We start from the raw sequence: 13333 nt of genomic DNA, 5'->3' as shown, positions 1-13333 counted from the left end.
CCAACCTGACAGTATTTTATCAATTATAGTAGAAATATATGGAAGATTTTAAGACAGAGATATAATAGTGTGTAATAAATTTTCCATCAATTATAAGTTTTTCTTCTTCTCCTTCTTGTGATTATTGAAAACAAAGCTACATTTTTATTTTCTTTCTTGATTGCGGGATCAGAGAGAAAATAAAACACTTATTTAATTTTTTCAAAATTTTATAATAAAATAATTAAGCTGAACCTGATAAGTTTGGGCTGCTAACAAATAGAAAGTAATATAAATCGCATATGTAGGGCAATTTGAATGAAAGTGTGCTAAAGATTTCTGTCTGCATCGATAGCAAGAACAAGGCTGAACTTAATCTACAAAAGTCCTGAAGAATATATCATTCTTCAGGACTTTCTATGGGTGTATTAAGACATATTGACAGAACTCGTAATTGAGTGAAGTATCTTCTTCATTATTTCCAAAGACTGCAAGCAGTTATCAACCAATTCAAATTTGTTTATATATACAGTTTCACTATGATCACTTGCAACCTGTAACTTCGAAGTTTTTCTTTATAAAATGGATTGACCAAAAACATATGTTAATAGTAGAAAAATGAAAACAAATTTTCCTTTGGGATATTATTTATTATGGTACATGATTTGTTGCGGCTGTTCAAGCTGGTAGCTTTTACAAAATGTTTGATACGATAATGTGTACACTAATGAGTGAGTTAGAATGCACATTCATTAATATTTAAACCTGGTAATTAAGGTTCTAACATGTCTTTGAAGTAATTATGGATCAATGGACATATATTGGCTTCCAATGGACTTCCTGCTATCTGCAAAAACCTTCGAATGTTGTGTAGGGCTACAGTACATCAGCTCGGTATCTTAGCTCTGTTGTTCTATCCATGTGTATTTAACCTCTTGCAAAATAATGTTTTACTGGTAAAAACATTCAGTATTCAATGCACCAGTAAATATTGGGCTAATTTGACACTAAGACAAAAGGAGCACCACGTTTGGTGAGCAGATGTAGATAGCAGCTGCCCACCTAAGTGACGACATTTATACGTAGTAACACTCATTTTGTGAAGATATCATGTGCTCACTAGCAATACATGTGAACCAGGTACGACGTCAGATGTATCTGCCACAATCAGTCGGTACTGTGTAACTGGTGAGATGAGAGAATGAGTTAGCAAGGCGACAATCTAATTTTAGTTAACCATGCACGTACTTAAAATTTCTTGTCACATAGTTCAGTTTGGTAAGTGCAAATGGTAAAAACGAAGAGCCTGTCTGTAACATATTTACAGTTGTTACCCTGCTAATGAAAATATCGTGGATGATGAGCCTCATTTATGAGCAAAGTTTCCTGACAAAGTGTGATGGATTGTAGAGAGAGGAGCGGGACTGCACGCTACCCATGTCCGTACTGTTGTGCTTAGGAGCAGCTTGGCAGGAGAGCGATGTAGTGCGAGCCGGCGGCGTAGGTTGGTAGGGGCTGCCTCTATTTTGGAAGGAACACCTCGTCCAGTGGTACCTTCCCAAACACGTTGGCCGCTAAGGACTTGAAGATGAGCCCGAAGGACTCCTCGAAGGTCGGACGCAGGGCTCCCCAAAACTCACTCCAGTTTTCGTTCAGCAGGCGGTTGAAATTTGGACCTGTTGGGACATCAGAGTTCAATATTAGTTATGGAAAGGAGCGCTTATACTGCTGTAGGTGGGAGAGTTCACTTTTAATTGAAGGGGTAACAATGGGGGCATTCAAATCCAAGATGAAAGGTACAGAAATACCATACGTCAAAAAATATAGACTTGCTAGTGGGAGAAATAAAGAAGGAAAAGAAAAATAAGAGTTTAGCATCCTGTGGTACATAGTTCGGTCTTTTGTTTTCGCACTTCTAGGGTTTTACTGTTATTATCTAATTGCTTGTATTCCCACTTTTTTCAACTTGGTCCAGTGTCAGTAGGTGCACATGGGAGTATGTGTTTCTGGCAAAACTTTCCTTGTTCTTCTTCCAGCTGAAGTTCATTGGCTGTCACGGGGCGTTCTGTTGCCAGATTGTGTATCATGATACATTTGTGTCTGGATTTCGACGTTGTTCAGGGGTAGTGGCAGGAGTGGTGGCATGTCGAATCTGGTTTTTGATAGATGCGTTCAAGAATTTGTTCACAGTCTGGCTGAACTTATTTGAAGTGGGATCACCTACACGACCTCATAAGATTGTGGTGTGTGTGTGTGTGTGTGTGTGTGTGTGTGTGTGTGTGTGTGTGTGTGTGTTCGAGGGAGGGAGGGAGGGTGGGGACGGGGGCTTTTGCGCTGTAAGCTACGAAGGAAGTAGCGTTCAGTCGTGTACTGCAGTTCCACCTCAGTTGTGGCCATCCTGCTAGGAAAGCCGCAGGATGCTCTAGCAGGAATCTGATGAAGATATCTAGGAGATTATTGCTGTCATGGCGATGCAATTTCAGACTATTTTTCTACCGCTACAGTCAAATAGCACGCAGGAAAAATGGACATCTAAACATTTCCGGGCATACTTTGATATTTCTTCTTTTATCACGTAGATCATTTCTCCGTATGGAGGTGAGAGTCAAAAAAATATTTTGGCATTCGCAGGAGAAAGTTGGAGATTGTAATGTCTCGAAAAGATCCCACCGCAACGACAAATGACTTTTTTTTAATGATTGCCACCCCAACTCGCTTGCGACATCTGTGACACTATCTTCCCTGTTTCGTGGTATTACAGAACGAGCTACTTGATCTTTTCCGGTGTCAGCCGTCGGTCCTATCTCTTCCGGACCCCATATCGCGCAGCAGTACTGAAGAGGACGTAGAATGTAGGGTAGACTGTCTCTTTAGCAGATTTGTTGTACCTTCTAAAAGTGTTGTGTTAATAGAACGTAATCTTTGGTTCTCTTCCACACAGTACTTTCTATGCCATGTTTTCAGTTTAAGTTATTTATAATTACAATCCCTAGGTATTTAACTGAACTGCTAAATTTTAAACTTGTATGATTTGTCGTATAACCGAAATTTAACGGAATTTCTTTACTATTCATGTGAAGGAGGTGACATTTTTTATCAACGTCAACTGCCACTTTCCACACCATACAGACAGCGTGTCGTGATCATTTCGTTTTGATCTTCTGGTGACTTCACTGTGTGGTAAACGACAGAATCATCCGCAACCAATGTAAGAAGGCCGCTCACGTTATGTTCTAAATCAATGGTATAGGTTAGGTAGCACCACAGGACCTATAACACTTCCTAGGGTAACCCTAGGTATAACTTCGATTTCATTTTCTGACAGGAGTTCACGAATCCAATCGCACGAGTAAGACGGTATTCCACAGCCGCGCAATCCGATCAGGACCCCCTCCGATTCTAGTTTCACAGCGTTACAGAAAAGCCTATGTGCATTCTGAAAGCTAAGGGACAGCGCAAGTGACCACTTTAAGCTTTCATTTGGCTCTCGAGGACTGAAAAATCGAGACGATGGGTAAAATATCCCCACAGCGACGCGCTGTCTGCGCTTGAGCCGCTATCAGGCAGTCGCCCTTACACGTCAGAACATTTGGTTTCAACCTGGTGTCCTGTGTCGTAAAATTCTGCGCTGTCTCTTCCTCCGGGATGCAGCAGTGCCACAACACGATGGCAGGGTATCTACTAAAACCTGAAGAAACCATTTTAGGCTGTCGTATGCAGTGGCAAACGGTACGTGGTTAGTTACAGATGTAAGCAATTGTGGCAGTTCTCGAAATTTCAGAAAAAAATCATGTCTGAAAGACTGCAGCTGCAGAGAAACTTGTAGTCACCTCCACACAAGCAGTGAACGCAACTGACTGATGCTGTCGTATGCTACTTCCCGCATCCGAGCAGGCAGAAAGAACAAATCCACTGCTACAGAACAGTCCCTTCCAAAGCAAAGCATAGAGAAAAGAATAGGAAACTCAGGAAACTGCTGTAGGCCGTCTAACTGTGTGTAGTCAGCATCCACAACAGGAGAAGAGAAAAGCCTCATTGATAAAATGATTCGCACACTCCAGCAGAACATTGGTGGGTCAGGAGTTATATGGAGGAACTGTATCTTTTAGCACAGGTTAAGCCATGTCAACAACAGACACATTGTGGTGTCACCGCCAGACACCACACTTGCTAGGTCGTAGCTCTTAAATCGGCCGCGGTCCGTTCGTATACGACGGACCCGCGTGCCGTCACTGTCAGTAATTGCAGACCGAGCGCCACCACACGGCAGGTCTAGAGAGACGTACTAGGACTCGCCCCAGTTGTACGGACGACTTTGCTAGCGACTACACTGACGAAGCCTTTCTCTCATTTGCCGAGAGATAGAATAGCCTTCAGCTAAGTCCATGGCTACGACCTAGCAAGGCGCCATTAACCATTTCTATAGAGAGTCTCACTTGTATCATCAAGAATGCTGTATACAAATGATGGATTAAAGTTAAGTATTCCAGCAGCTACATACTTTTCTTTATAGCATTCATTACGTATCCTGTTTCAGACCTAGCGCCACCTGCGTGAGTTGACGCGTGAATTTCGGCCTCCTCTTGCAACACAGTGTTGGCTCTTCTGCCAACACTACACTTTTGAGTGTGAATGTGGACTTCCTTATTCAGATACTATGGTGCGTGATGCAATTGCACAGAACGTTTCTGATGTTCGCATAAGGGAACAGATTTTGAAACTAGTCAATCCCTCCCTTCAACAAGTGATAGACATATTGGATAGGCAAGACACACTTGACTTTGCTCAGGAATCATTTGAAACTTCGCCAGCCGTGTGTCAAGTTAACCGGCCCGCCGGGCGAGTTGCACGGAATGGTAAACAGCCCTCGCGCCCTTCCGCGCAGCCACGTGTGCCGCGTAAGCAAGCAAATGCCATAAAATCATGCCCGCGGTGTGCTACTAGACATTTGCGTGAGAACTGCCCGTCATGCCAAGCTATCTGCTTTTTCTGTAATAAGAAAGGTCATGTTCAAAGTGTTTGCCAGAAAAAGCTCAGATCGGACACTCACAACCGTTCCAGGCCCTTTGCTTCACGCCGGAATCGAACCAAGAATGCTCGGGCTCGTGAACCTTCGCCCATGGACATTCATGTAGTTAATGCCACTCCGCCCAGTGCTTCTCTCTCTAACAGTGACTGTGTTCGTCCCACAAAAAGTGTGCGTCGACGTCGACGGAAATCCCGTCAAGTCGCAAGTGATTCTGTACCAATGTCTGTTCACGTTGCACAAAACAGTCGCTCTTGTCGTCGGCAGGACAATAAACTTTTTGTAGATTTGGACTTTGATCGAAAAGTGATCCCATTCCAGCTCGATACCGGAGCTGCAGTTTCATTGCTCAATCACGACACGTACAAACAGCTGGGCAAACCTCCGTTGCGTGCTGCAAATGTTAAGCTCACTAGTTATTCAGGACAGCATATCCCTGTGTTAGGACAGTGCAGCCTTCTTGCAACATACAAGGGACACACAAAACTTGTGTCATTTTATGTTCTTCATTCTTCTTCTGCAGTGAACTTGTTTGGTTTAGATTTATTTCAGTTGTTTAACTTGTCTATAGTCAATCAGGTCCTATCAGTGAACCAGACTGTACCTTCAGCCAGTGTTTCTCGTCTATGTGACGAATTTGCAGACATTTTTGCACCGGGCCTTGGTTGCGCTAAGAACTCATTTGGAACTGAAAGTAAACGCGCAACCGAAATTTTTCAGAGCGCGCAATGTTCCCCACGCATTGCGTGATGAGGTCGCAAAAACATTACACGAATTGGAATCACAAGGTGTAATTGAACGTGTGCAGGCTTCTCTCTGGGCTTCACCCTTAGTAATTTTTCCTTCCGGAAAATTGAGACTTTGCGTGGACTTCAAGGCAACAGTGAATCCACAACTAGTGACTGCAACTTTTCCTTTGCCCCGCCCGGAAGATCTTTTTGACAAACTGTGCCCGGGTAAATATTTTTCAAAGTTGGACCTAGCAGATGCGTACTTGCAAATACCGGTGGACGAAGAATCCCAGCGCGTATTGGTGGTTAACACGCATCTTGGATTGTACCGATTCAAAAGACTGCCATTCGGGTGTGCATCCGCCCCTGCATTGTTTCAGCAATATTTACAAACTGTTTGTGTGTCGGTCCCTACTACAGCAAACTATCTGGACGATATTGTGATCTCCGGAAAGACGGCCGACGAACATTTAGCCAATTTCCGAACATTATTTCAGGTCTTGCGACAAAATGGTCTTCGCTTGCGGAAGGACAAATATGTGTTTTTTGCTCGTGATTTGACATATCTGGGACATGTACTCAATGCCCAAGGCATACATCCCAGTCCCGGGCACCTCCGAGCCATACAAGACTTGCCTTCGCCGCAGAATTTGACGCAGCTACAGAGTGTGCTGGGAAAAATTAACTATTACAACAAATATATCCCCCATGCCTCTTCCATTTCAGCTCCGCTTCATCGCTTACGCCGTAAGGGTGTTCCGTTCGTCTGGTCGCCGGAATGCGAACGCGCCTTTCGCCAGTTGAAATCGGCGTTGCTTTCTAATACTTGCCTTACGCCTTTCGATCCCCGGAAACCCCTTTTGTTGATGGAAGATGCATCGGATTTCGGGATCGGTGCTGTGCTTGCGCACAAAGATGGCTCGCATGATCACCACTATTGCCTTTGCGTCCAAATTGCTCTCGTCAGCGCAAAGAAATTATTCACATATCGAGAAAGAAGCTTTGGCTCTCGTGTTTGGTGTTACAAAGTTTCACGATTTCTTGTATGGTCGTCACTTTACCATCATCACGGACCACAAACCTTTGCCATCGTTTTTTCATCTGACCTAGCCTGTACCTCCACGTACAGCGCAGAAATTCATTCGGTGGTCTATTTTCCTCTCGCAGTACCGCTACGATATCTTGTATCGGTCCACTGCTAAACACGGAAACGCCGATGCGTTGTCCCGTTTGCCTGTTGCCGAGGATAAAGCATTCGATTCTTCCGAACTTGCTTGCATGTTCATTGATTCGGAAACCGATGACGTGGTAGAATCGTTTCCAATTGATTTTCGTCGTGTAGCTACAGCCACAGCTGCTGACTCTGTCCTTGCTACCGTTTTGCGTTTTGTTGCTACGCAATGGCCTTTGTCAAAGTCACGGATCGAGGATCCGTTGGTTCGCAGATTTTTTGCTCACAAGGAGAAACTTTTTGTACGACGTGGTGTTTTGCTATTGCGTTCTGATAATGATCAGTCCAGGGTCATGGTCCCACGTTAGTTACAGTCCTCTGTCTTAAAGCTTCTCCACAAAGGACATTAGGGTATAGTGCGCACGAAACAACTTGCTCGTCAGCACTGTACTTGGTTCGGAATCGATGCTGCGATAACGAATATGTGCTCTTCTTGCATGGCGTGTGCCGAACAACAATCCACACCACCGCGGAAATTCTTTGCATGGCCAAAAGCCACTTCCCCTTGGCAACGCTTACACATCGATTTTGCTGGTCCATTCTGGAATGCTCGATGGTTGGTTGTGGTGGATTCCTTTAGTAATTTTCCTTTTGTTGTCAGGATGTCTTCCACGACGTCTTCTGCCACCATCCAAGCGTTGTCCGCTATCTTTTGCATTGACGGTCTTCCACAGACTATTGTTTCCGACAATGGCCCACAATTCATGTCCGCAGAATTTCAGTCATTCTGCAAGGCCGATGGTATTCCACATCTGATATCCGCGCCGTTTTCGCCGCAGTCAAACGGTGCCGCTGAGCGATTGGTCCGGACTTCCAAGTCCCAGATGTTGAAGTTTAAAGAGTCGCATTCTCGGGCGGACGCGTTATTGCTCTTCTTGTCTTCGTATCGCTCTCAGCCCCGAGATGGTCGCTCGCCGGCTGAGTTGTTGCACGGTCGTCCTCATCGAACCTTGATGTCTTTGCTGCATCCGCCGCATCAGGTTCCTGTGCAGCAGCAGCCACCTGCTTTTGCTCCTGGCGACGTTGTATTCTATCGCCACTATCGAGGTTCACGGCGTTGGCTCGCAGGGCGCATTCTTCGCTGCCTCGGCCGCGAGATGTATCTGGTTTTGGGGGCCTCTGGTGAGGTGCGTCGGCATCTCAATCAGCTGCGCCTCTGTCGTCGCACGGGATCTGCCGCTCCCCGTCTGCTTTCAGCGACGGTGCCGTCCGGTCAGCGCCCTGGGGACCCATGTACTGGCTCGCCTCATCCCCAGGTGTTACCGACGCTGCCTTCCATTTTGCCCCATGGCGACGCGCCGCCACCGCCGCCGCCGCCGCCGCCTGTTCTCCCGCCGGCGACGCCCGCAGTGGACGCGTCGCTGCGACCGCCGGGCGCCTCCCTGGGTCACGCGCCGCCGATACCTTCCTGTGACCAGCTGTCCTCCGCCAAGGAACTCTTGCCCGCTCCGGACCATCTGTCGTCTTCGCCAGTCGGGTGCTCCGACTCGATGGAGGTCGACCCTTCGGCCCCTCCTGACTCTCTACGGGCGCATACACCTCATGTTGGCGTGCACCCTGGAATAGGTTTTCAGGCGGTTCCTAGCTCCCCTCGGACCGAATGGCCGGGAGCGGGTGGCACAGCCTCGCCTGTTGTTAGGCTCCACACCTCGTCGCATACGTCAACATGGGGTCCTCCCCACGGCGGGCGGAAGCCTTATAACTCAACCGTTCACCGATTTGCGGGGGAGGAATGTGGTGTCACCGCCAGACACCACACTTGCTAGGTGGTAGCTTTTAAATCGGCCGCGGTCCGCTTGTATACGACGGACCCGCGTGTCGCCACTGTCAGTAATTGCAGACCGAGCGCCACCACACGGCAGGTCTAGAGAGACGTACTAGCACTCGCCCCAATTGAACAGCCGACGTTGCTAGCCATGGTTCACTGAGAATTACGCTCTCATTTGCCGAGACGATAGTTAGCATAGCCTTCAGCTACATTTGCTACGACCTAGCAAGGCGCCGTATTCCATTGATATTGAAGTTCTATTACTGTATCAACAAGAGCGATGTTCTACAAATGTTGATTAAAGTTAAGTATTCCAGAAGCTACGTACTTTTCTTTATAGCATTCATTACGTATCCTGTTTCAGACCTCACGCCAGCCTGCGTGAGGTTATAGCGTGCATTTCGGTCTCCTCTAAAAACAGTGTTGGCAATTCTTCCGACACTTCACACATATTACGACTTTTTACAGCACTCTGCTCGACAGATATGGCATCCACAGAAGAGACAGTCTCAGTGGAGGGTGGGAGGGGAGGGGAAGGGGAAAAAAGTTGCCTTCATTGTTAATCAGTTGTACAATGCCTTCCCTGTTACCCACAGAACTGGTTGACACAACAGTGTACGTGCGTCATTTCGCCGTGGAGGATGGAGCTGGACTTTTCGTGTCTGCCTGTTTGTGTGTCTGTTTTGTTTTGCCTCTATACTAATATCGCTGAGTACTGATCAATCGTCAAAAATTTCTACATCGTGGAGAAGTACGGTTTGCAGTATATATTTAAATTCTGTATGCAGTAGATAAATTCTAAAAGAAGCCGTTAGTGGTAGGTCAAAACGAATCTAAACGTGTTTGTACTTTATGCTCACATTCACGTGAAATATTCCGAGATATTGCGACATAACTACGAATGTGTTATTAAGGGCTGCCATAGACTTTACTATGAAACAGCGTCTTGCACACTTTCTTGAAATGTAAACTTTTCGAGCAAGACCCTCTCTAATTGATCTCAAAATTCGCACGTGGCCTACCTTAACAAGCAATACAATACAGCTTCAACATGTTACATGTCACATTTTACTGTACACTCGTTTCTGTTAAAAGAGATGTTCCACGAGTCATGTTCGAATTTATTGCAATACTGTACTGACGTCTTCAGAGAGATACGAGCTCTGTCAAGTACATCCCGGATCATCACGTAAATTTCAACAAGACAGTACAATTTGCTGCTCCAGCTCTTTAACCTGATCACCAAGACTGCTGTACACTCCGCCTTCAGATAACATTAGACAGAACATATACAGAGAATTCCGGTAGCTTGATCTTAGAGACCAAGATACAGACTCTGTCCTGACCTATCCATCTTGGGTCGTACTGGCGAGTTAAGTGTCATCTTACAACACCAGCGAAATGTGCCCATGCCCCATCATGCACGTACCACATTGCCATGGATGAAATATCAGGTAGATTGTATGTGAGTTTCATCGAAGTGATAATACATCAGATACATTTGTACTATTCTTTAAACTGCAGTCAGCGGTGGTCCACAGTAGCACCTTCGCGTTTATCCCCCCATTTTATGTTTACTGGAACGGTTGTGTTTCTATTGTTGTAAGCACTTGCGCTGTGACACTTTCAGCCCCGGATGCATTGTTGCCAGATTTCAGCTCTTCCCCAATATGACATCATGCTGTGTTGCCAATTATACCATTTCCCTTAACAAATACTAATTTTCCAACGTATAAAATGAAAGATGGTGCAAAATTTTAAAAAATCCAAGATTTTCCCGACTCCTGTAACATCGCTGTGGAAATATGGCGGCTGTCCTAAGAATAAAATAGCATAAATTCAAAAATCCAAGATGGGGCATTGCCCTGTTGGTGTGAAATTAAAAAATCAAAACTGGTGGGCTTTGGGATGGTTTACTAACCTGCATGGTTGTCAGATTTTCCCAGCCCTACAATGTCAGAATGCGGGATCGCAGTCCCTTGGATACTGGCCCAGCCTGCACGGTTGCAGTGTCACTTTTGTCCAAGTGTGAAGAATGTGATTTCCCCCCAGTCCTATGGTGTCAATATCCAAGATGCCACTCCTGGGGATATAAGCCCAGCCTGCATAGTCTTCATAGGTCCTAAGTATAGAATGACAGTAAATGGAAAAATCGCTGTGTTCCCCTGACATAACATTTCACTTATCTAATTTTACAATCAGTTGAGCCCCCATATTTAGTCAATTGCCCCATATCTCATAGTTTAAACAGATTTCCCCACCTTAGTAACCTCAAACAAATACTACACCAGAGAGTGCACCACACCACACAGGATCTTGCGACACTCCAAGTGGAAGGTGACTCAACTGTGCCACTGCTGCCACTGGAGGATTTGACCACAAGCATTGAATCCCAATCACCAGGGGCACACCATCAGTGTTGAGACTTATCGACCACCGCCACAGCCACCAACCACTTCTTCTCACTGAAGAGACCCACGCAGAAATACCATACACATGCTCTTCCAAATATGAAGTGTAGCACAATAGTTCTTGTTATTTGTGATGGCGCTGCAGTCACAGTCCATGTTGCATAAATTAAAATGGCAGGGAAATTTAAGATACAAGAAGCACCAAAAATGGTGGAACAATATCCCACACATACATTCTACAGGGAAATGCAAAACTCACAGAAGTACACTCTTCCTCTGGGAGATCATACGAAAAGGTTCAGAAACTGATAAAAAGGTATTATGTTTTTTTTAAATATTCACCACAAAAGTTAATATGTGGGATGGATGACAGCTATCATTAACCTGCCTTGGTCATACCCAGCCACCCCAGTTCTATCATGAACACATTTTTTATCCATGTAGCACGAATAAAGCACACCTGAGAACCAAGCATCCTTATTCCAAATGGTAAGTGGCATTCTACCCCCAAAAGGAACCAAACGTATATGACGAAGAAAAAACTATATTCCACTGCCTAGCAATGATAAAAAACCATCCTACAGCCCTTACATCCTTATTTTAAAGGAAAAACATCCGAGCAGTACATCAATAGTCTGTAGGACACTTGTCTTAAAGTGCTGTGTAGACGACATTTTCCTCACAACATAGACAGACCTACGAGACAGGAAACATGCAGTATAACCCCACAGAAGAATGTTTCTACTTGGCAGAATACGTTATCTGGAGATTATGGATACAATTTATTACCCATGCCAAGTTTTCTTCATGTTGCAAAATGCACAGTTCATGCTAAATACCATTTAAATGTCATCCTAAAAATGATTATCTGTAAAAGTTCCATTCACAGTCAATGCTCTGCTAGGATCAAACTGCTATGTATAGCTCAAGTGTAAGTGTAATGTTAGGGAGCAGATCTGATGAGAAATTCACTGATTTCATGCTCACTATTCACAGGAAATATTTCACTAAAAGTTGCAGAAATTGTGTTTCATTTGTTAGTTATGTCTATTGAGGCAGGTAAGTTTCCATCGCATTACGTTTACATGACAACAGGAGTAGAAAGATTCTGTCTGGACCATCACATTTTGCCATTCCCTGTCTTTATTTCCGAAGACTTTCATATAGAAACACTAACAAGACATTAAATTACTGCGAGTACCTTGGAATGTGTTTTAGAGAGTGCCTGAGGTTTTTGTAACTACCCCTAAAGTTTGACCACTCAGTATTCCGGGCTGTATCTAGCTTGGCAGCCACAGCGCCACATTACACATGTTAGCCGAGGGTGCACCAATACCTCACAGTACCTGTAATGGCTACCTGAAACTAATCCAGTCGCCGACCGCTTGACTACTGGCTTGGTCTGCCATTTGTTTGATCCATGTAACTGCATCATGTTTATGGAGTGTACTACTCTCTCCTGGGTCAGAAGTAGCAGAACGGACAGAGTGTTATGGTGGGCTACTGTGTTCAGCATCTCTTCACTAGACGAGCAAGCGCTCTGCAGCTGGTGATACGTGAGTTTCTTCATCATGAAATTTGTTGTGCAAATATGTTACACAGTGCTGCTATCATGAAATGTAGTTCTTCTTTCATCGTATGTATTTACATTGTTTTCGAGGGTTACCGTTTGACTTATCGTTTGGAATAAGGATGCTTGGTTGTCAAATGCGGTTTATTCATGGTGGTCGTAAATAAAGTCATTGTGTTCATGACAGAACTGCAGTGCCTGGCTATGACCAAAGCAAGTTAATGGTAGCTGTCATCACCTCACACTTAACTATTGTGGTAAATCTTATAAAAAACATAGTTGTTTACCTTCAGTTTTGAGCCATTACATATGTTCTCGAATGGAAAGGACATGCTTCTGTGATTTTTAATTTCTCTGCTGAATGTATGTGGGGACTATTGCCCATCTTAAACTGATGAGAATTTTTAATTTACCCCCATTTTTCGATGTGGGTTAAAGTATAAGTGTGCTTCTTGCATTTTCATATTTCTGTGCCATTTTGAGTTGGGCCACATAGGGTGTGGCTGCAGTGCATTCACAAATAACATACTGGTGGCAGAAATCGGAGCTACCATTCTGCACTTCGCATTATGCAGCCTAATTGGCAGTATTTGTCCAGCATCCCTGTGCACTTGACT

At 44.8% G+C, this 13333-nt stretch overlaps 1 protein-coding gene across 1 annotated transcript in view; it reads right to left on the bottom strand.

Annotated features, from left to right (window-relative positions):
* Positions 1-608: 608 nt before the first annotated feature.
* The window catches only part of LOC126100352 (protein takeout-like), a 57356-nt gene continuing 44631 nt past the window's right edge, over positions 609-13333 (bottom strand). Inside the window, exon 6 of the mRNA XM_049910964.1 lies at positions 609-1655. Coding sequence (XP_049766921.1) covers positions 1501-1655 — 155 coding nt within the window. The 3' untranslated portion in view covers positions 609-1500. The remainder of the gene's footprint in view (positions 1656-13333) is intronic.

The sequence above is a fragment of the Schistocerca cancellata genome, chromosome 9 (assembly GCF_023864275.1).
Source record: "Schistocerca cancellata isolate TAMUIC-IGC-003103 chromosome 9, iqSchCanc2.1, whole genome shotgun sequence".
NCBI lineage: Eukaryota > Metazoa > Arthropoda > Insecta > Orthoptera > Acrididae > Schistocerca > Schistocerca cancellata.
Note: the sequence above shows the minus strand (reverse complement) of the source record. Positions and strands in the feature narration are given on the sequence as shown.